Genomic DNA, 21902 nt, shown 5'->3' on the forward strand with positions numbered 1-21902 from the left:
TATTTCCTCTGTGATGAGCATTAGTGCGGTAAATATGAACGCTGTGCTGCTGTACGTTTAATGTAGAAAATAGTAAGTGTGAACTTAAGTTGAACTTGTTCGTTTGTATGGTTATCAAGGCTCTTTGTGGAGTTAGAAAACTCTTTTCCTGCTGACTGTTACAGGAGGTACAACGTGGCTTTTCTGTTTTTGTACCACTGACAGACTGTTTGGATGGTACGTGTTTGAGTTTCAGCTCAGCATTTTACTACGAATACTGAAAGAATAAAAATGACATTTGATGAACGGGTGTTACGCTGTGTGTTTGTGTGTGTCCGGAGCAGATAAGGGGATCCCCCCCTGTTCCCAAGAATCCATGGAAACACTGATAGACATGAGGGAAGCCTATCAGGAGGCAGGCAGGGGAGGCAGGTGGGCACGCTAAAATCTCTCTCTCTCAAGCACACACATTATCATGTGCGGTCTTTTTAAGTGTGCATTCACTGTATCAGGATAAGAATATAATTTACAAGCTGGTGATCCTGCGCTGACTCCTGTGAACGCATCAGCATCTGTTTATAGGTAACCACAGACTGTTGTGTACAGACAAACATCTTTGATGTGTACAGGTAACAGCCTGCAGCTGTAACACACAGTCCTGTATATACAGCATACACTCTCAATGGGCTGGTCAACAAATCCCCCGTCCTTTAACACCAACAGCAGAAAAGTGTCTGGTTACACCCACAGATCTGCGCACAGGCACCTGTCACCGTGTCCAGAGGACAACCTGTTCTAGCCAAACAGGTTAGGAACAGGGGGAGAGGGGGCTTTGGTGAATCAGCCCATTGTCTGTTATGAGCAGCTCTCACCACTGAATCAACTCCAAGCTCTCCAAGGAGAACAAAGGTCTTTAAGCCGGTCTCTCCTTTCATAGCGTCAGCTTCCAGAAATGTGAGCAAAGTGAGGCTTTACATGCAGTTTGAAACAAAACAAACTTCAAATGCATCTGTACATGTCTTTCATTAATGTTCTTCTTTATAATTTCTCAGTTCAGACATTATAGTGTGTCCACAAATAATAATGAGTTTCTCCATGACAACCATAAAGGGTTTTCCACTCTTTTCCTCAGTCAAGATGTGTCTCTGCCCAGTTTGCACAAGAGCAACAACAGCAGACACCGGGGCCATGCAGACCATCCTCTGGCATCTGGCTTGCTGAGTGTGAGAAGCCCCTGCCAGCCAGTACCCCCACCACACAGGTATACATACACGTGAACTATCAAGCAGCAGATAGCTAACTTGTTACGCTACTTGTTACCATCACAGATGAAGAGAAGCAGGTGCAGCAGTGCTGACAAGAAAAAGTTTAACAAATCACTGGCACTCACAAAAACTAAATATTGCTTCTTCTTTTTTCAGGAGACGAAGAACAAGAAGTGTGGTTGCTGCATCGCCACCCTCCCACTTGTTGTCTGTGCCAGAGCCCAGTCAGCTCAGCCAATCGGCTCCCAGCATCATGGAACCTCTGCTGTGTCCAAACACTATGATGCAGGCCAGAGCACACATCCAGACCCGTATGTACTCTGCATTACACGTTATATTTCAATGACGTTTGATGGTTACATCTCTTTCTATCTGCAGGGTTGGGTTCTCATCATACTATAAATGAACAAAAGGTATGTTTTAATTACAATCCTTCCATTTTCCCCAATACTTTCATTTCTTTTTCATCCACATAATGTTTTTATAATAAATAATTCCTGTATTATTAATTTGCCACGGGTTTCTCCAGGGTCTCCTGCCCCGAACACCAAAACTCTTGGCACCCCTGGACAAACGCTTCAGAGACGGCACCGCTCTGCCTGTACTAAAGCAACATGTTCCCCTGAAGCCCATCAGTCAGAGCCCTATTTCTACAAGGACCAGGTTGAAAAGAGAGAGACTGTCCTGGGGCAGCTCATGCATTGACTCTTCAACGACGAAGGATGGCAGTGTGGAGAGCGGGTCCAGCAGCAGCCACAGCTCAGTCGATTTAGAGGATGAGGACGCTGACAGGGATCAAGATGCATATCTGACTGTCAGTCACGACAGGATGTTGGAGCTTCCGAAGGATGCGAGCACCGCTGAGGCTGATAGGACTGGGAAGACAGCGCTGCATTTTAAAGTTCAGTCAAAGATTAATCATGTTCCACTGATCCGCAGATCAGGACATAGCCTGAAGGAAGACCTTATCAATCATACAAGTGATCTTCACAACAGTGAAATAGCTTTGAACTCTCAGAATGAAGGCAAAGTGAGCCGTATGAATATTACAAAAGAGTGTGCTGACAGCGAGTCATCAAAAGCATATGACTCTGCAAAAAATGGAGACACTCTGACTCAGGATGAAGGCATTTTGAATAATGTAATAGTTTTCACATCAGAGTCAAAGGACGAGAAGAACAACGTGGGGAACACTTCTGAACCCGGGACTGAGATTATCCACAGAGTTGTATTTAATGTGAATAATGATCTAAATGAATTGAGGAATGTGAAACAGACAGAAAAAACAATAATGAAGTATTCCTGTGATGAAGAACACCAGGTAGACAAAACATTAGTTTGCAGTCCAGTAGATGAAACGTTAAATCCCAGAGCTGCTGTGGGGAATATTCAAATTTGTGCTTCACCTGAAAACATTCATCGGAACGATGGAGATCACAAGAAAGATGAGAAGCTTACACCGGATAAGGAGAAAAGAACCAATGTGAACTTTGAACTGAGAACAAGCAATCACACTAAGCAGCCTTTCAACATACTAGCACATAAAGACAGAAGCATTTTAAATCGGAATAAGTCCAAAAGCAACTTTAAGTACTCCTTGCTGAATACTCAGGTCAAAGATAAAACCAGGAAAAGTCCCGAGCAAACTGGTAGCAGAGGGGGTACTGTAGCTAAAGCCAAGTCAAAGATGAAATCAAAATGTGCTCACTCTAATTCTGGCACTTCATCGCCACGGAAGAAGGTTATTGATTATGCACAGAGCAAAATAATACATCCTGTCACTACTCAGCAGCACGCACAAGGGAGGGAGCTGAGAAGTGCCCAGCAGCTGAGAAAACCCTGTGTAGAGGAAACACCAAGGTCTAAATCTGCCGTTGACCTCATCACCTACAAGGATATGTTTCAGCAGATACAGAGTCAGAGTCAAGAAGGGCCAGCCATCTATGAGATGTTTGCCGGTCCTGTCTATGAAAACCTCAGAGTTCCCTACACCTGTGAGAAACTAAACGAGAGAAGCCCTCCCCAGTGTGCTCCACCTAAGAAGACACAACAGGGCCATAAAGCAAAACACAGGCAACTGAAATCAGCACACAGTAAGCCGAACAGAAGCCCAGCTGAGACAACAGTGGTTTCAGCTAAAAGCAAAGCAAAGCCTGTGCCGTCCAGGATAAAAACTCCAGTCACACCTGTCAGGAAGGGCATCCACAAAGGGCGAAATAATCCTCAACTAGACACTGAGGTAGTTCTTAACAAAGGTGTCAACATTTGTCAAGACAAGGGTGAAAGTCACCTGTCTACAATAGAAGAGACCTTTCCTACACATGACTCTGAAACGATCAAATGTGATGATGACAGCACTCTCACTACACCAACATCTGCCTCTCATGGTGCAGATTTCAGTCACACACACAAAAATATTCAAGACACAACAGTAAGTTCATTAACAGGAAATCAAAACGGACCACTTCCAGAGCCCGTGTTATCAAAACGTCCTCATCGGCCAAAGATGGACACATGGACATCTTCAAGTAGCAACAGCTACACAATTACGTCCCCTGTTTACCAGAAGTTTCTGGATGAAGCAGGTGACGGGCCACTTACAGACGATCTGCTGCAGTGTCTGGCAGAGGAACTGATCTCTTTGGATGAGAGGGATGCATCCATAGGCCCGCTTGATCCAAATAAGGAAAAGAGCAACCAGGAATCCAGCAGAGAAGATGATCGTGTCATGGGACTAAATATGTTTTCCGAGGTAACCGTTTCGGAAGTCAAACTGTCAAATCTTTATCTACTGATAAATACTGCTGGTTGAGGAGGAAACAATAAGGTTTTCAGTTCTGGTTAGAGAATCAGGGTCTGGAGAAGAGATGCTGTTAGATTGTTTATTCTTCAAAGAAGTGGAGCAGCGGAGAGTACATGCAGAACTGGTCACGGGGTATACGTGCCATGTGTTAATTAAGCACCGTGATTCTCCCAGGACTCTTGAAGTAGGAATGTATGTGTAATTTGCACAATACGTATTAGAGAATAAACAATGCAAACAGAACTGGTAAATGTGAAACAAACAACACATTCAAGCAGATGCTGTTTGTGATGGCAGGAGAGGGATTACTTTCAGTTCGGTGGTATGTCTGCTGTTAGATTTCACTGGGCAAGCACTGCTTTCCTTGCTTGTCCTGACAGAATAACGTTGCATTCATTAGCTATTTCTGTGCTACGGTGAACTCTAAATCTTGACTGAAACTATTCTAATAATCATCCTTTTGCAGAAGATCACCCAGCTGTTTTACAACTATTCTTTCAAGAATTTTTAAATGAAGGTTAAACATTGGCCTGCAGTTAACTAAGACAGGGAGATCAAGTAAAGGTTTAAGTAATGGTTTAATTAACATTGCCTTTAAAGCCCATTTAACAAAGATAAACTGATCATATTTAAAACTGAAGCATTACTAATGCATAACAAAATGTTGAATGAGCTGATAATTAAGTTCAGTCACTGTGATAACGCTTTCTTGTAGTGTAATTATCATTATGTGCCTTTTATTGAAGATTGCTTTAAGAGGCAGTGGCACTGTGCTTGGCTCTGGGTTGGTCTTGGATGACACCGTCACATGGAGAAAGGGTGAAGTACTCGGCAGGGGCGCCTATGGCACAGTATGTATCCTAACTTTTGATAGCACATAGCAAAAAAACTGAACAAGAACTGAGCCAAAAATTGTTAAATTACTCAGAATGACCTACTTTTGCCACTGTGTTCATTTAGGACTAAATGAACTACTAGAATTGACCTTCTTTGACATTTTCTCTGACATGAAAATTTGCTTTTCATTTATTAAAACATGCACTCCAGAATATTCCAGAAAAACCAAAATCATTTACAACAGCAGGTCTTATTGCCTCACATTACCAGGTGTACTGTGGCCTGACCAGTCAGGGTCAGCTAATAGCTGTGAAGCAGGTGATCCTCGATTCCTCGGACGCTGATGCTGCAAATAAAGAATACAGTCGTCTGCAGGGGGAGGTGGAGTTGCTTAAAACCCTCAGACACATCAACATTGTTGGCTTCCTGGGTACCTCGCTTCAGCAGCATGTGGTTTCCATCTTCATGGAGTATATCCCAGGAGGCTCCATTGCAAGCATCATTCACAGGTTAGTCTGAAATATTTTGTCTGAAGCTATCACTTCTGGCAAAATAACTGTTCTTCACAAGAGTCCCGAGTACAAGTTATTATCTGATGCCCTCAGATTTGGTCCACTGCCAGAGCGAGTCCTGGCTCTGTACACTCAACAGATACTGGAAGGGGTGGCTTACCTTCACATGAACAGGGTGATTCACCGAGACTTGAAGGGAAACAATGTCATGCTAATGCCAACTGGTGTCATCAAACTCATAGACTTTGGATGCGCACGTCGACTAAGTTATATGCATCACACAACTTGCAACAGTGTTGACCTGCTCAAGTCTGTTCATGGCACGCCTTACTGGATGGCACCAGAGGTACACTGGAGTTCAGTCATTAAAAAAAAATTTAATCAATAATCTGCAAACATTTACGCTGCCATGAGACCTCAACTTTACTTTTTAGACATTTGTCTTCTCACTTCAGATTATCAATGAAACGGGATATGGGAGAAAGTCAGACATATGGAGCGTGGGGTGCACGGTGTTTGAAATGGCCACAGGGAAACCACCGCTGGCACACATGGACAAGATGGCTGCCTTGTTCTACATTGGGGCTCAGAGAGGGTTGATGCCTTCCTTACCAGACAGTTTCTCAGAAAATGCAAAGGAATTTGTAAAAATCTGCTTGACAAGGTGAGATGTAGTGCAAAGATTTGTTTTAAAAATGTATTAATTTATTTCACAAGCTCAGTTGCATGCCAAAACAATTTCAGATTTACTATATCAAGCAGGTATGAGACCTGGTGATACTGTGTAGGTCTAACACAGAAGCAGAAATCCACTGTGTAAGTCTATATACTTGACTGTTTTTATTTTTTAACTATTTCAGTGTAAGGTGACATTAATGGTTTGAAACGTGTCTAAAATATAAGGTATCCTGTGCAGAGGTTTCAACATGGTGGGCATGTTGTCCGTTTATTATGTGCAGTCTGTGGTTACATGCAGAAGGCGTTGCATCTTTTATTTCGTTTACTTTGATCTAATTTCATTGTCTCTCTAGTGACCAGAAGCTACGTCCATCAGCTGACCAGCTGCTGAAGCATTCATTCATCCCCACAAATGTGACGTGAAAGAGGAAATATGCACCGCGATCAGACAGGACTGTTTCCAAATTACAAGATTTCACTGAGTTTGATTTATACAACTCAAAACATCAAATGGTCTTTTGTGACCCTGTGAGAGCTTACCATCTATTCAGCACTATAGCAGTAGTGCCAATGATGGGCAGGATGAAGAAGAAAAACCATAGTTATGAGAAGCACTTTTGTATACAGTGATATGATCTATAAAATGTGAATTACATGTAGGATTTTTCCTTCCTCATACATGTGCCATTTAGTTTTTATGGTATTTTCAGTTCTAATAAAAAGAAAATGCATCATCTATACTTCAGTCCAACCACCATTTTTCAGTGACCCCCATACCTTTATATTGAATCACAAAGAATTCAGCATTTAACCGTGTTTAAATATCATGCCACTGGAAAAAAACAGCATGTCTCCTCAAATGTAACTACAAATCAGTACAGTGTGTTTTTATTTTGCATGAAATGACAAAGACCACCAGGACTTATTCTGTGTCAGGGTAGTGGCAACATTAAAGTTTATTTGGAATTTTGAAATGAAAAATGGAGAAAAAGGATGTGAAGACTAGCTTATGTTCTACAACTGCAGTAATCCTGTGTGCCCGAATGCAAATCCCCAATCAGGGTACAATATAGCCTCAGCCTAATTTGTATTTTGCACACGCTTAACATAAAACAAGTAACCCAGTCAGAAACAGAGAAGATTGGGTCATATCAAGAATCTACAACGGAAGAGTGTTTAATGTATGAAAGTGATAATAAAGCCGTGTCCAGACATGGACAGGGCTGCAAACATAATAAAACCAACTGAATAAAAGAAAGTCAGTGATACACAAAAACTATGAAGCACGTCTACATTGCAGATATTTGAGGTCACCTACATATCAGGCAGGTCAATCTGCCTGTGGCCAATTATTCACAGCTAAATGAAAGCGAGCCAACAAGTGTTTCATCCTGAACAGTACCCTGTGAATCAGTGACTGAACAATGGGCATCTCCATTTTTATCTAAAGGGCTACAACTTTATGAAATGTCTGATGCAGTTAAAATAAAAAGGGTTATGTAAACTTTAATAGCACAACTACTGTCCTTGCCAGCTTTTTTTTTTTTTCCTTGTTGAGGCACAACCTTTGGCATCCAGCTTCAAGTCTACTTAAGAGGTCCAAAAAAATTATTTTTTGGTACAAATTGCATCGCTCTTATGTGATAAGTAGGTGTCGGATGTGCCAGTTGCTGAGGGAATCAAGTAATATTCTCTGATGGAAACCTACAGTACATCACTGTCTTATAGCAAGGCTGTAAGAAGCACTGGAATGCTTCGATCATTTACCCGATGATACCCACTCCACTGATCAACAAAATAAAACTCTTTTATAGGTATTACAATAATCTTGTTATACTTACAAGCAGCTCCTAACCTGAGTAGTCATGGTATAGCTTTTTTTCTTTAAACATACAAAAACGTATGTACATTTATCTCCATTTTTGTAAACAGCAAGTTAGCGCTCTCCTTCCAAATCCCTTTGATTGAAACATGCAAATCATACGCACAGTACTTAAGTATAAAAAGAAACCAAGACAAGAAAGTAATTTAGGAGATGAATTTTAAACACCTAAAAAATTGCATCCATCAACAGTACTAAATGGAATATCAGCAAACTGAAGGCATCTCCACCTGGCCACCATCTTCCTCCATAAAAACCACAAAACTGTGATTCAATGAAAATAATAAAAAAGAAAGAAAAAAAAAAAAGAAAAAGGAAGAAAGCAAGGAAAGTGCACCTTCCTTGCTTTTTATAGAACTTGTAATACTTGTGTTTTCTCATATGGAGATCTGACATGTAGGGAAAGAACTTCTCCCCCTGACGGAAACAAGCTTTCCCAAACACACAACCACCTTTTACACGTTCCTAGACCCATTTGAGGAGGAAGAATAACAAAGCAACAATTCAACACAATAACAGAAAGAGGACTGAGCACCAAAGCCCAGAGATGTGACAGTCAGGAAGCATAATTTTTCATCTTTCACATCTCAGAAGCTGAGAAGTCCAACAATACTCTTTTTTTTGCAGATAACTTTCTGCCTTTCAATAAAGGGTTTATCATCACATAGAGGTTTTTTTTTCTAGGGCACTTAACAAAGAGGTGAGCATAGTCTTTAAAGTTTGAACTGTGTGTAGTTTGTTGCCATTTTCATGTGCTGGCCATGGCTGCAGAGGGGTGGACTCAGTGTCTCTGCTCTCCCACTTCATGTGGCGATTCACTAGGAGGAGGGTACTGCTGAGAGGTCCGCAGCCCACCTGGGTGTGACAGGAGGGGAGGAGGAGAAACGAGAATAAGGAGAAGGAGGAGGAGAAGGGTGGGGTGGAGGTAGGGAGGGAAGGAGGTTAGCCATAGAGCTGCAAGCCAGATGAGACACACTGCAGTACAGGAGAGGAGCAAGGAGGGAAAGAGGGGGAAGAAAAAGATGAAGTACCTGCAGCACTAGAGCCACCCTTGGAGATTTTGCTCACTTTGGAGCTAGCAGTGAAGGATGGGGCCGAAGGGTGGTGGTTGTGGCTGGGCTCTGGATATGCCCTCTTGCGTGATGAGGAGGTGGGCCCAGGAGGCCCATGTGTTGTTCCTTCCATGCTGATGAGTCCAGGAGGACCTCGCAGCAGGCCTATCCCAACGCCTGAGCCCTCTGTAGCTCCGCGGCCGTTGCCACTGTGTGTGGGGGCGTGACTGTGTTTATGGTGGCGATGGGGGTTGTGCTCTGCCCCACGATGTTTCTCTTTGCTCACCATCGGGCTGGAATGTTTACTTTTGTTGTTGTTGGTGCCCATGCTTTCATCTGATGAGCTGTGACGCTCAGAGGACGACACTTTAATCTTCATTTTAAGCTCATCTTTGCTCATCTGTTGACTGCTTTTATCCAGCTGGGAACCACTGCTGGCCCCCGGCACAGCTAAGCGAACTTTAAGCGAGCTTTTGTCCCGTTTGTCACTGTGATGGCGTCTATCTTGGCCCGAAGATGAGGAGGGCACTTTCATTTTCTTTGGGGAAGCTGTAGCGCTGCCACCACTGCCATGGACTGTTTGTTTTCTGTTGTCTCCTTGGCTCATCACGGATGGTGCATAGCTAGAAGAGGAGGACAACAAATCCTCCCTTACATCACAGTCCATTACTCCACCATGCTGTTCCTGCCTACGTTTCTGCCCGGAGGCAGCCAGCTCTGCAGCATGTTTCTCTCTGTATTTATCCAGTGACAGCTTCTGAGCTGGAGACGGCTGAGCTGGTGGAGGGTAAGCAGACTGAGGTGCTAGTTGATGCTTAGCAGCTCCACTCGCACCAGCTCCCTTTTGTTCTTGTTTGACTGGGTTGAAATCTATTTTTTCAGTCTTGTATACCATTGGATGCTGAAGCAAAGAGGAAGTAGAAGTTTGCAAAGATTCTGGGATAGGGATGCTGAGTGATTCTTGTTTTATACAGGTGGTAGAGTATCCTTGCTGGCTCTGGTTGCCCTGGGGCCATTCACTGTGGCTACCTGGATTGTATGTGGTGGCTATGGAGTCTAGAGCCAGAGCTACTCCACCGGACTGGCTGAGCATGGGCATAGGAAAGGTAGTGCCTGCTTTGGAAAACCCTGGGTTGGAAGAAGGAACGCCAGGAAATGAGGCATCAGCTTGGTCCTGGGCCAGTGAAGGTCCAGGAAATGAGTTGTCAGTCATCTGGGCGTTTTCAGTCTTAGGCTTTTTGGCAGCTTGTGTTGCCTGCAGGACAGAAAATAAGGCTGGTATGACTTTGGTTTTTGTAGCTGTAAGATGATGGCAAATGTAACCCACGTCAACTACACACTGCCACATGACCTACGTCAGCTGATATGAGGTCCCTCTCCTGATTTGCTGCATAAGATAAGACCTGGGTGTGGAGGAAAACTTTTCGGCTTCTGCTGTGGCTATAAGCATGAACGGCGTCGAAAATGGCGTGGGAAACACGGCTCTTTCCTTCTCTTAAATGAACCATAAAAATTGTAGTGATTCAGCAATAAGTGTCTCGAACCTTTGGCGGTAGCAATGGCAGCTGGTCAGTTGTTTCTATAATTGAATTTGCATTATTCTTTATACTTTGCTTTGAGAACGATTGTTTCCGTACACTCTAGCTTATTTAATCACTTAAACATGCTCTTTTTGAAACAGTGTACACTTAATTGATTATTCTTACTTGTTGGCTTAAATTCGGCTGTGCTGTCTGTTAGACAACTGCCTTTTTTCATGCTGTTTCCGTATGCGTTTGTTGCAAACACTACCTGAACATAGCCTGAAGTGTACAGATAAAGCTATGAACCTAAAACAATGAGAAATTTAAGTGAACTACTGTACTTTTGTGAAATGTCATAATGTAATGTTCAGAGTCACATTATTGTATGGAACAGTGGGATCATAGATGTGTTTACCGGTAAACTGAATTAAAATTGAAATGTTAATGGACTTGGCCCTACAGGTCCTGAATATTCAAGCAGTGAAATTAACGTAAGCAGATTTATTTATTTTGTGGTTGTACTTATTTTGTTCCACTTCCCCTCAGGTCTTCAGCAGCTACGTGATTTTCGCCTACATTGTTCTCTTAAGAAACTTTCTGTCTCAAGTCTCATCATTCACACCACCTGGGCTCCATAAATAACCTTTCCTGCTGCGCATCAGTCAGTTATCTCTACTTAAACTAGCCCTTTAATAATTTACACAAACTGGCAGTAATGCTCAATGTGGCAAGATTTCGACTACAGTTCTCTAACAGCACCTACATGAGGTATTTGCAATTTTAAAAACCTGCTGCCAATACTGCAAAAATAAAATATAAATACATTAATGGCTACCAAACAGGGGAGTAAATCCAGCCTACCCTCCAGTTGCGTATCCTCTTTAGTCGGCTGGGCGTTTTCTCCAGAATCTGCAGAAACTCATGGGTTAACTCTGAAAATGCAGGATATGCATGTTGTTAAAATTCTGATGTCACTTTTAAAGCTGTTAGTTCTATAAACTTGTCTTGGTTAAGTATGCCTACAAAAGAACCAAGAAAAGGACTTAACGCAAATTGCAAGAGATTACTCTGAATTAAAGGTAAAATTCTGTCTCACCATCAAGCAGCTCCAGAGTGACAGCGTTGTCCACATATTCCCACCAGTGTTTCCCATCAGTAGAAACCGGGATCTCCCAGTTGGACCACTTGCACGCCAGATGGATGCACACACAGGCAATCACTGTGGGCTTGTACTGGAGGCAGAAGGTAGTGAGGTGCAGACTGCACGTTGTGTGATGGTAAAGGCACATGAGTCAGTTGATTCAGTGCAAGTGTGGTCAGGATTAGTCCCACATGTGGACAAAGGAGAAAAACAAGAGGGGGCCGACAGCTTTAATATAATGTTGGAACAGGTTTCAAGACTCATTGTTTTCTAACAGTGTTCATGTTAAATAGATTTTATGAAGTAAAGGATTTAATACAAGCACAGCTGTATGGTTGCAGGTATGATAAGGAGATCATTCTAATCGTGTCTAAAAGTAACAAACATCATAAAAATGTAATAAATCAATTCAACAAACAAATGTAAATATCAAGAACAACAAAAAGGTAGTGAAGTAGGGAATGACTCCACTCATAGAATCATAGTTATGTCTTTGCAAAACACAAGGATGAGGCCACCCATGCAACAATGACATCATCATACAGTTATCTGACAAGAGTACCTTCCTACAGCACCCCCTGCCCCCCCTTCTCTCTCTGAACTGTGTTTAAATTGCTTAATCAGGTGGCTCAACATCAGGGCAATGAAGGCATACAACTTAACAGCCCTGTTGTATAGGTATGATTGTACTGAATGAAATTTAAAACCCTAATTAAATACGTATAACTGCAGTTCAGTTTGACATGTATCTGTAAAACTCAACTGCAAACATGAGAATACTACGGTGGCCACGAGTTTAAATGTACTGAAACGTAAGTAAATGCCAGCAAATAGGAAAATGTTGCTAAGGCACACAAAGCACAACAGAAGTCGAACAAACAAAATCTAACTCGCGTAATGTGATGGACCAGCTGCAGAAGTGACAGAAACCAGAAGATATGAAGCAGAGACACACAGAGGAAGCAGAGGGTTTTTCAGTGTTAGAGGGAGAAAAAGAGTCAACGTAATGTGTGTAATTAAATAATACTGTGGCCGTTTACTGTTAGGACTGTCACTTATGCAGCTGGTCCATCAAGTTATTGTGTTCCAAAAATCACTTTTCCTGTGTTTTTGAATTTGTGCCATTGTGCTCAGTGTGGTTTTGCACAGGTTCGACCTGTAAGGGTCACTGCAGAATACAGACTAACTACTATTACCAGTTAAACACTGACAGCTAAAATATAAGAAAAACAAAGGTTAGGTTCTTAATTATTGGGGGGTTCACTTTTTTTGTAGGAGCTATCATTGGACATTTCAAGTGTACCAAGGCCACGATTTAGATCTCTGCACAACATCTCACTGCTAATGGGACCTTAATCCATAATCAAAAAGCCTAAAGGAAGACAGTCGACTTCATAGTTAAATTTAACAACATTTTAATAAATTATTAATGCCGTTGTAGGGAGAAAAACAGCTTTCAATAACTTCTGCATCAGTACAATTTAAACACTGCAGAGAGTACAATGCCTGGAATATGTCTAAATGTTGTGATGATGACAGTTATCAAAGCCAATGCTTTATATACTCGCTCTCTAAATGTATGTTTAACCAATTTGACTGAAAACAAATCTAACGTAATCCTTATTACTGAGTCAAAATAAATTTGAGTTACAAGTTTTCTACATTTGAAGTTCCAACACATCTCCACCACTCACACTCAGCATCCAGACACTGTAAACTGAAGTTTCAGAAGACAAAAAGACATTGGTAATAATTTCCTCTACCACCTACATTAAAAGAAACCCGTTAAGGACCCGGTTTTTCACCTCAGAAACATGGCATGTCCTTTTGCCCTTACATTCAAAAAACAAAAACCACACGTACACTAAATGATTTGATGAAATTAGTTGCGCATCATATTTGGGTTTTTCCATAGCAGAGGTAAAGTTGTGCCAAGCCATGCAGTAAATGGTACAACTGTTTTTCCACTGCACCACACAGCAATAATAGTCATTTCCTTGAACCACTGATAAAGATCAGTAATGCAGCGATAAACACATTCCATTTGCTACAACTTATCTGCTTTTCATGGAAGAGAGCAGTTTACCACTGAAGAGCTTTAAAAAAAAAAAAAAAAAGCATCCTACAACAGCTAAGGTTTGGTTTTCAATTGCAGAAAACGAGTTCAACTATTGTTATTGGGGCGATCGTGGCTCAAGAGTTTGGAGTTTGTCTTGTAATCGGAAGGTTGCCGGTTCAAGCCTGGCTCTGACAGTCTCGGTCGTTGTGTCCTTGGGCAAGACACTTCACCCATTGCCTACTGGTGGTGGTCAGAGGGCCCGGTGGCGCCAGTGTCCGGCAGCCTCGCCTCTGTCAGTGCGCCCCAGGGCAGCTGTGGCTACAATGTAGCTTGCCATCAGCGGTGTGTGAATGTGTGTGTGTGAATGGGTGAAGGACTAAATGTAGTGTAAAGCGTTTTGGGGTCCTTAGGGACTGAGTAAAGCGCTATACAAATACAGGCCATTTACGAGCAGCTAATAACTAGTAAAATGAAACGCTAAAAACACAGGAGTCAAACTAAAGGCTCTTTTCCATTAGTACCTACTTGGAGCGAATCGCCACAGCCTTCCATTAGTTCATAGTACCAGGTACTAAAGTAGTGCCTGCTAGGCCGAGTTCCAAGCTATCTGAGCAGGTACTAAATTGTGACGTCGTCAGACTGCACGGCACCGATTGGCTGGTCAGTGGCGGCACTTGAGTCATGAGAGCGCCTTGTTCACAAAAATCAAAAACAACCGTTTTTGAAACCTGGCAACGAAGGAAACGGCCACCAAAAAAACCCAAACAAAACAACAACATACTGGAACCCAGTCGATCTGTGTTGAGCCAATCTGAGTAGGTACTAATGGAAAATGGCCTTAAAGTCCAAACCAGAAGGGTGAGAAAACCGGCATTCAAGTAGCAAAAACTTCAGTTCCTCAACTGGCCCCTTAAAATTGGCGCTCTCTGCATGACATGTGTCACCTCTCAGACAAACTGTTAACACCAGCACTGGTATAGGAGAAGAAATCAAAAGCAGAAGCAAAGAGATCATCTCCCTCTGCACTCTGAATCAGAGTTTCTGTGTGGATACATATCATTAAGTTTTGGCAAAAACCAATATGATCCTATACTCCCGATTCACTTACACAGTAGAGAAGCAGGGCTATAACTGGGTTACTAAAAAGAGCTCGAGCCAAAGTAAAACTAGAAAAACATTTTTCACAGCACCGTCACAGTTATATGACAAAATCGTGTAGCTGCTGAAGACCTAATTTAGTTATTAAAGTTGTTTCAACTTTAATTGAAAAGTCTACTTTGGCAACTCTTGTGCTCTCTTCCTGCCATTGCAATATAATGCAGCATTATTTATGTAACCTGTCATAAATGACAGCAGCTCACTGGAAAAGAAAGATGGAAAACGTCCTTCATTTTATCTGCACTAAATGTTGCTGCCTGCAAGCTGCAATAACCGCTAAACATGATCTCTTTCTCTAAATTGTCATAAACATCAGTATCGCAAATTATGGTGATATATTGTTGAGGCTGTGTCACTCACTCCTATCCTGCTGTAGGGCTGTAGTGGAAATGTATGTCAGGATTGCTTGACTTAGCATGGTGTGGCTCAAGTGGACCTACCTGGGCTAATGGTAAAACCCTGATGTTTTTTGCAGGTCCTTAATGGGTTATAATTAGCTTTTTCTTAAGCTTAAATCAACTTTGAACTAGAAGTGCATTTAATGACAAGCAAACATTACAAAGGCTGAAGATATCTAAAGAGATGATACATTTTGAACAGATTCATATGAAAAACAACATTTTAAGAATTAATCTGCGGTACTTACCGAAGGCCCTCTATGAGAAATGTTTACATCTGTGAAATCTTTAGCTGCTATTCAGGCTACCAAAGTGTCTTTCTTTTAGAATTATGCACTTTTTCGCAACCGAACAAACGTGTGGGTTTCAAGCGCACCACTACACTCCACATTGTGCATTCAACCCCTATGTGCCAACACATGGTCCCTTGTACAATACACCGCACTGCAACTGGGGCCGGTAACGCTACAAGCCACCACGTCCCACTACCTTGGGAAGAAGGGAGGGGAGCTGAGGGGAGGAGGCAAGCGTCCCAACAACCACCAGCGCAAGTAGGGCCGGTTGGACACTGAAAGGGTACCCTGCATTACAGGAAGCTATGGTGTGCAGTCAAAGTGCAACAAAGAGGGGCAGGATAACAACCTGTTGGTAGCCATATAATAGGAAGTCTGTGCCAAATCCTTGCTTGCTGAAAGAGAGGGGAAAAAACAGAAGGAAAAGAGAAATCAATTTTTCTGCAAATCAAAATTATTTTATCATTAATATAAGGACAGAATGTCAAGTTTAGCATTTAAGCAGATTTCCAACGCACTAATTAAGGCAAGACCGAGACTGGATAAAAACTGAGCTAAGCTAGTCCAACATTTTGGAAACTTAAAAGCTGTGGTACCTTTTCTGAATAGAGAAACGTTAATCTCAAAAAAGGGCTTATAGCCAATTAAAGCCACTTCCAAGGTAATACAACAGGGCAACAGGGAATGTAAAGACGTGTTTGTAACCGGACATGGACTGTAAATTTGTCCTTAGTCTACACCACAAAAACAAACAAATTTAATACTACCCCTTATAGACTTTTGTCTAGTAAACAGTGAAATTAATATTTTGTTCATTTTGAATTGTATTCATAAACAAGTGCGATATATATGTCATGTGCACAAAGTAGAATGGTAGCAATACATTCCTGGATGACAGAAAATATTAACGTTTTGATAGTTTTTTTCCTGCACAGAAGCATTTCTGGCAACCTAAATATAGTCCTTTTGTTAAGGGTTTCACTAACTCAAGTATAATAGGAATAAATGTCAAACGATCACAAATGCAATGAGGATGCATATATCATTATGAATTAGGGTGCAGGCTAATTCTGAGACAGGAAAATAAGTATGTGTAATCTGAAATTTAAATATATATTTTCAGCTCATAATTATGTCTTATTTTAAGAATATTCCAAACTCAGAACACTTAAATGCACAGCTCTGAGCTGTGATTTCTCTCTCTTTGCTCTCATCTGCTCTGCAAAGGCTGCATGGACTCTGGGTTACAGTTTAGTCAGGCAGACAAATCATGCATGAGGGCTAACACAAAATCCACCAATACTGGAGCAATTTATCAATAACAAAGGCAGCTCCCATTTCTAAAACAAACAAACAAACAAACGTTTTAGACAATCAGTAATTTGTATGAAGGAAATTTAAAGCTACCAGGTTGGGGTTTTTTTTAGGACTGTAGCTGCCGGTAATCTAGCCTAGCAGTATTAAGATGGACAACGTTTTTTAAAAGCACACATTCTCTTGCTTTTATTAGAAACAAAGATAAATCTGAAAACAGTTTCTAGCTGAATTTTTGTAGCCATTGGTTTATTAAAGATTACAGTTATATTCTAGTTATATGAAATAGTAATATCTCAAAACTAATTTCATCTCAGTCTTGCTTTAATAAGCGTTTATGCTATGTCAAAAACAATGTGAAGGAAAAAACAAAAAACAAAACACAAGGTTAAGTGTTTTCACGTAAGCATTAAATCAGCAAGGTTTTCTTCCCCCTCCCCACCCACATCTGAGGTGGGATAAACAAGAGCAGAGGGCACAAAGAGCAAAGAAGGAAGCCTCTACCTCGCACTAGCTGGGTACATTTCACCACATCAGTGTGTGGGTGATCAATAGTTATTTCAAAGCCTGGAACAAAATACATGACAGGTGAGTTCAACACAGACATAGCTGGGAGGTGACATGTCATTTTGTGATTAAAAAAAAAAGGTAAAAAAGCAAGGGAATTTGCAATCAATTAATATTAGTACACATCTGTGTACTGTTGTTAAAAGTAGATTTTGGAGCTTGATAATGAAATTGGGTACATTTGAAGTGAGACTTAATTAACTTGTATAAACAGATTTTCCACGATTGAAGTAGGAGAGCACAAACTGTTCTAGTCAAACCAGAGATGCATCAATCCAATACTGGGATTGGTATCTGTCCAACTGTGACTCAAAAAGCTGGCGCAATATCAAGGCTAATGACCCAATCTACACCCGATCTATTTGACTCCATCTCGTTCTGTCTCACAGACGTGTGATGTAGAAGCCAGAAGGATGATTGTTCTGGGGCACTTGTGGGGAAGCTTTTATGTAATGTACAGTATTTGCAGTTATATAACACTTCTCTAGTCTAGGAACAAAAGGAGAAACAAGCATGACTGTAACATAGAGCTATGTGCATTTTGAGCTCAAATAGTGCTATAGCAAATAAATGACAGAAATAACACTAATAAATCTATTTACCCACAATAAATAATGGAATGTTTTGTGTAAGTTTTCATGTAACATTTTACTAATCACTGCAGATCCACGAAATGTAATTTATCTAGGGTACTCCTTTCTTAGCTCTTGTTTTACATATAATCTAAGAAAGTGATGTTTAAGATTAATCTCATGTTGCCTAACATTACATTAAAAACAAACGAAAAACTATCCCAAGTCTCTTCCTAGTGAAGAATACATATTTCAACACTGGTATAAAATCACTACAAAGTATCAGCAGATACGCTTTAGGTATCACAAATGGGAAAAGTTGGATCGGTGCATCCCTCGTTGCAACATAGAATTTTGCAATTAGATGGAGAAAAATAAATAAATAAAAATCAGTGCCACATTCGTAACTAGCATTAGCAAAAAGAGAATGACATGTCACCTTTACATGATTCACTGAAAACATGTATGTGAAAACAACCATATGCAAATAAAACATTTCAGTCAGCAGGCTGTGATAAACAAAGTCATCAGTAATCAATAGCACTACTCCCTTACTTATAATTAACCAATGATATTGACAAACAAACCGCTCTCAAGTCATCCACTCCAGTCACCACTACTCACCCAGGGTCTGCAGCACTATGGATTCAAGTATCACCAGCTCTTGAGCTTGCTGGAGGTATGCCTGAAGTTTGATAGACAGTCATTACAACACAACTGTAATGTGTCTATTAATCTAAACCCCTAACATCTGATTGCAAATGGCCAAAACTCCAAACAGAGAGGCTCATTACACTATTACTGCAAGCCTTGATGGGTGATTTGTTTTGTACACACCAACTGCAGGCCAGTGCAGAATAATCAGAACCGTTTTACAGCGTAGGGAAATGCGGCCCAGCCGCTTTAACACAGGCAAACCATGACCACTGAGACAACAGGAAAGAATTTTTTTTTAAACAATACAATATGCACAGATGCCGATACTTACATTACTTTTTATGTCTAGAGGCGGTTCTTGGGGATTTAGGCAAGCATGTGCAACTTTGATTACATGTTCGAGTTTCCGAGGTTGCTCTTCCACTTTTGCAGCCAAGAATAGGGTGGTTGGAGAGATTATCTGTATAAAAAATTAAAATGCAAGTATATCTGTCAAATCTACTCAACAGGTGGCTGGTGGTAAACAAGAGAGCTAGCTATATTACTACTTACATTCCTATGGAATTTGCTGAAAGAATGGTGCATATAAAATCTATGCATGTAAACGATTGCTGTGTTTATTGTTAATTGAGAGCTGAAGGGAGAGTCAAGGAAATATTAAGCTTAAGGTCAGAGCAAAACAAATGCTCTTATATTTATGTCAACATACACACAGTCTTAACCAGCTGAAGGAGCCGATATACGTCAACTTTTTCAACAAAAACGGCAATTTGACAGTTTATAGAGTCACGATTCGCATCTTATTAGCTTTAAATAATGGCCTAAATAACAAAAATCACTGAGCGTAGAGAGAAATCTAAAGTTTGTATTTGTGTCGGTACAGTGACATTAATATAAACCAGAAGAGGGAAATTAATGGATTTTAAAAAACACTTACTACAGACCAAACTATGGAAATATAACGTTATCCAGTAAATAAATGATTTTTTTGTGAAGCTGTGTATTTCTGTGGGCCAATCGAAGCTACAAATTCGCTTCAAGGCCTTCAACACGCGAAGTATTAGCTAGGGAAATAACTAGCATGCTACATTAGCGCGAAGCCAAAAGGGAAAACAATTAAGAGTGAAATGCATTACTGTTCTTAAAGGTAAACGACTTAATAAGCTAAAATATTTTTCAAGAACATAACAAAACAAAGCACACCAACTGAAAAGTCCCGCGCCAAGCTCCCGAACCTCAAAAGCGGTTCAAAATCAGCTAACGGGCATAGCTAACGGTTAGTTAGCGCCATGTCTCCGTCCAGGCTGCTGGAGGAGGAGATATTTACAAAGGATACACGTTGAGTCTTTGACCCATATCTTGGATCAGATTTGCCGCTTGCTGTCGGTAGGAGAGTTCTCGATCTGCGTCTACTCCACTTCGGCGAGACGGCGTGTTTTCGAGCTGTTCCCGGGTGAAAAACCATTTCGACGAAGACCCCCGGCACGCCGCCATTACTCTCCAACGTTTGCTTGGGCATCAAGAAAGAGGATATGACGTCAGTGTCGCACAGGAAACGCAACTTTTCCGACTTGTGTGCCCGGTTTTTAAATAAATGAAGACTGCTTTATTGCAAAGGTTATATTGTCACATGCACGATAGAAATAAATATAATGCTTTACAGTTTTACAGTATTACACAGTATAATGAAACTTTTGTTTTCCCAGCCTCCCTTCCCACAAAACAATTATATAAATGCAAAAAAAAGATCAAAGAAATGGACAAAAGAAAGTGCAAGTAATACATAGAAACAGTGAAATGAGTTTAAAAAATGTTTAAGCTTGAAAGCCTTAGTTGTCCCTTGCATTGCGCAAGTCTAGTAACAGATCTTAATTAGTGTAATAATGGATAATGGTTTGACCTGACAAAAAGCCGGGAAGCCTAGTTGTAGATGTTATAAATTTCATTGGCAATAACCACAATGGACAGGATTCTTAATGAGCATATCAGAGGGACGGCTAAGGCTAAGCAGTTAAGATACAAGATTTGAGAAGCAAGGCTTGAATGGTTTGAACTTGTGCAGAGGAGTGAATGTGGATATATTAAAGGATGTTGAATGTGGAGCTGCCAGGCAGGAGGAAAAGAGGAAGACCACAGAAGATGCTGTTGGTTCTTATATAGCCCTTTTTTCTGCCTCATTCACCCAAGCAATTTTGTTTTCTATGCTATGTACATTCTATCAAACATTCACACCCCTACAAGAGCATCTTGGGGTTAGTATCTTGCCCAAGCATGTTTGGCATCCAGGGATCAAACCACCAACCTTCCAGTTAGTAGATGACCTGCTCTACCTCCTGAGCTAAAGAACAGGCTTGTGGATGTAGTGAAAAAGGACACGTGGAGGGTTGTTGTGGCAGAGAGGATGCAAGGGATACCAGATGGAGGCAGATAAAATACTTTGGCCACTGCGGCAAACCTTAAACAGACTAGCCAAAAGAAGAAGGAGTCAACAGTAGCAGTGGGTGAGTGTATGTCTTGTTCAGGAGTCTGATTGCTTGTGGAAGAATATTCTGGGGTCTTTTAGTCCTGAATTTCAGACTCTTTTAACTTCTGCTCAAGAGAAGAAGCATAAACAGACTGTGTTATGGGTGTGTATTGTCCTTAATGTTGTTGTGGGTTCTCCTAACAACCCTTGTGGCTTAGCTGTCCTGTACTGATGAGAAGGCTGCTCAAGTGATATATTGGAGCTTTTGAACAGTCCAGCTTCCATGCCACACTGTGACTGAGGACCTGAAGACACTCTAACACTAACTGTATCTGTAGAAGCTGCTGAGGATTGTAGTTGACATGCCAAATGTCCTCCGTCATCTCAAGTCTTTCCTCAAGTACAGTCTTTGTCGTGTTTTCTTGAGTAACCTCTAGGTGTTATGAGATCAGGTGAGATCCTCACTGATGTGTTTCCAAATAAATTAAAGGTTTTCAACCTCTCTCCCTGGGTACACCAATGTATATTGGAGTTATATTGAGGTCTTATCACGGCCTGTTGCTCCTAAAGTCAAAAAAGATGCTTTAAAACTACATTGTAATTTACATTTATTAATGTTTTAAAGACTGCTAATGATTTAAAATTGAAGTTAATACATTTATCTTCTATTCCTCAGAGGCCGGAACCACTGATTGCCTACAATAATCTCCGCTTTGGATGGCTAGATGTCCTACTTTTTATGGAACTA

The 21902-nt window shown here is 41.1% G+C and overlaps 2 protein-coding genes across 4 annotated transcripts in view; one reads left to right on the forward strand and one right to left on the reverse strand.

Moving 5' to 3' along the window:
* The window catches only part of map3k19 (mitogen-activated protein kinase kinase kinase 19), a 39688-nt gene extending 32880 nt beyond the window's left edge, over positions 1-6808 (forward strand). The window contains exons 9-18 of the mRNA XM_026143667.1: positions 324-411; positions 1112-1240; positions 1401-1555; positions 1623-1657; positions 1774-3996; positions 4794-4898; positions 5155-5393; positions 5490-5742; positions 5852-6060; positions 6428-6808. Coding sequence (XP_025999452.1) covers positions 324-411; positions 1112-1240; positions 1401-1555; positions 1623-1657; positions 1774-3996; positions 4794-4898; positions 5155-5393; positions 5490-5742; positions 5852-6060; positions 6428-6497 — 3506 coding nt within the window. The 3' untranslated portion in view covers positions 6498-6808. The remainder of the gene's footprint in view (positions 1-323; positions 412-1111; positions 1241-1400; positions 1556-1622; positions 1658-1773; positions 3997-4793; positions 4899-5154; positions 5394-5489; positions 5743-5851; positions 6061-6427) is intronic.
* Positions 6809-7006: 198 nt separating this feature from the next.
* Positions 7007-20251, reverse strand: ccnt2a (cyclin T2a). Of its 3 annotated transcripts, XM_026143663.1 has the most exons (10): positions 20027-20248; positions 19243-19324; positions 19022-19150; positions 18658-18718; positions 17399-17461; positions 15930-15975; positions 11628-11791; positions 11393-11463; positions 8988-10263; positions 7007-8811 (listed from the first exon to the last, which is right to left on the reverse strand). In XM_026143663.1, the coding sequence occupies exons 1-10, from the start codon at positions 20182-20184 to the stop codon at positions 8738-8740; spliced, it is 2124 nt and encodes a 707-aa protein (XP_025999448.1). In that variant the 5' UTR covers positions 20185-20248; the 3' UTR covers positions 7007-8737. The 3 variants fall into 3 exon arrangements, 2 of the variants coding, with proteins under 2 accessions (XP_025999448.1, XP_025999447.1); XM_026143662.1 differs by having other exon boundaries at positions 8744-10263; positions 20027-20249; XR_003269895.1 differs by lacking the exons at positions 7007-8811; positions 8988-10263; positions 11393-11463 and having other exon boundaries at positions 11729-11791; positions 15536-15975; positions 20027-20251.
* Positions 20252-21902: the final 1651 nt, after the last annotated feature.

The sequence above is a fragment of the Astatotilapia calliptera genome, chromosome 16, assembly GCF_900246225.1.
Source record: "Astatotilapia calliptera chromosome 16, fAstCal1.2, whole genome shotgun sequence".
NCBI classification, from domain to species: domain Eukaryota; kingdom Metazoa; phylum Chordata; class Actinopteri; order Cichliformes; family Cichlidae; genus Astatotilapia; species Astatotilapia calliptera.

Excerpts from the sequence above, each read along its gene's own strand:
- ccnt2a (XM_026143662.1), bottom strand. The coding sequence starts at position 20,184 with ATGGCGGCGTGCCGGGGGTCTTCGTCGAAATGGTTTTTCACCCGGGAA. Across the intron at positions 19,151-19,242 it reads TCAGCAAATTCCATAGGAAT|ATAATCTCTCCAACCACCCT; the intron begins GTAAGTAGTAAT and ends TTTTTTATACAG. Across the intron at positions 15,976-17,398 it reads ATGTACCCAGCTAGTGCGAG|CAAGCAAGGATTTGGCACAG; the intron begins GTAGAGGCTTCC and ends CCTCTCTTTCAG.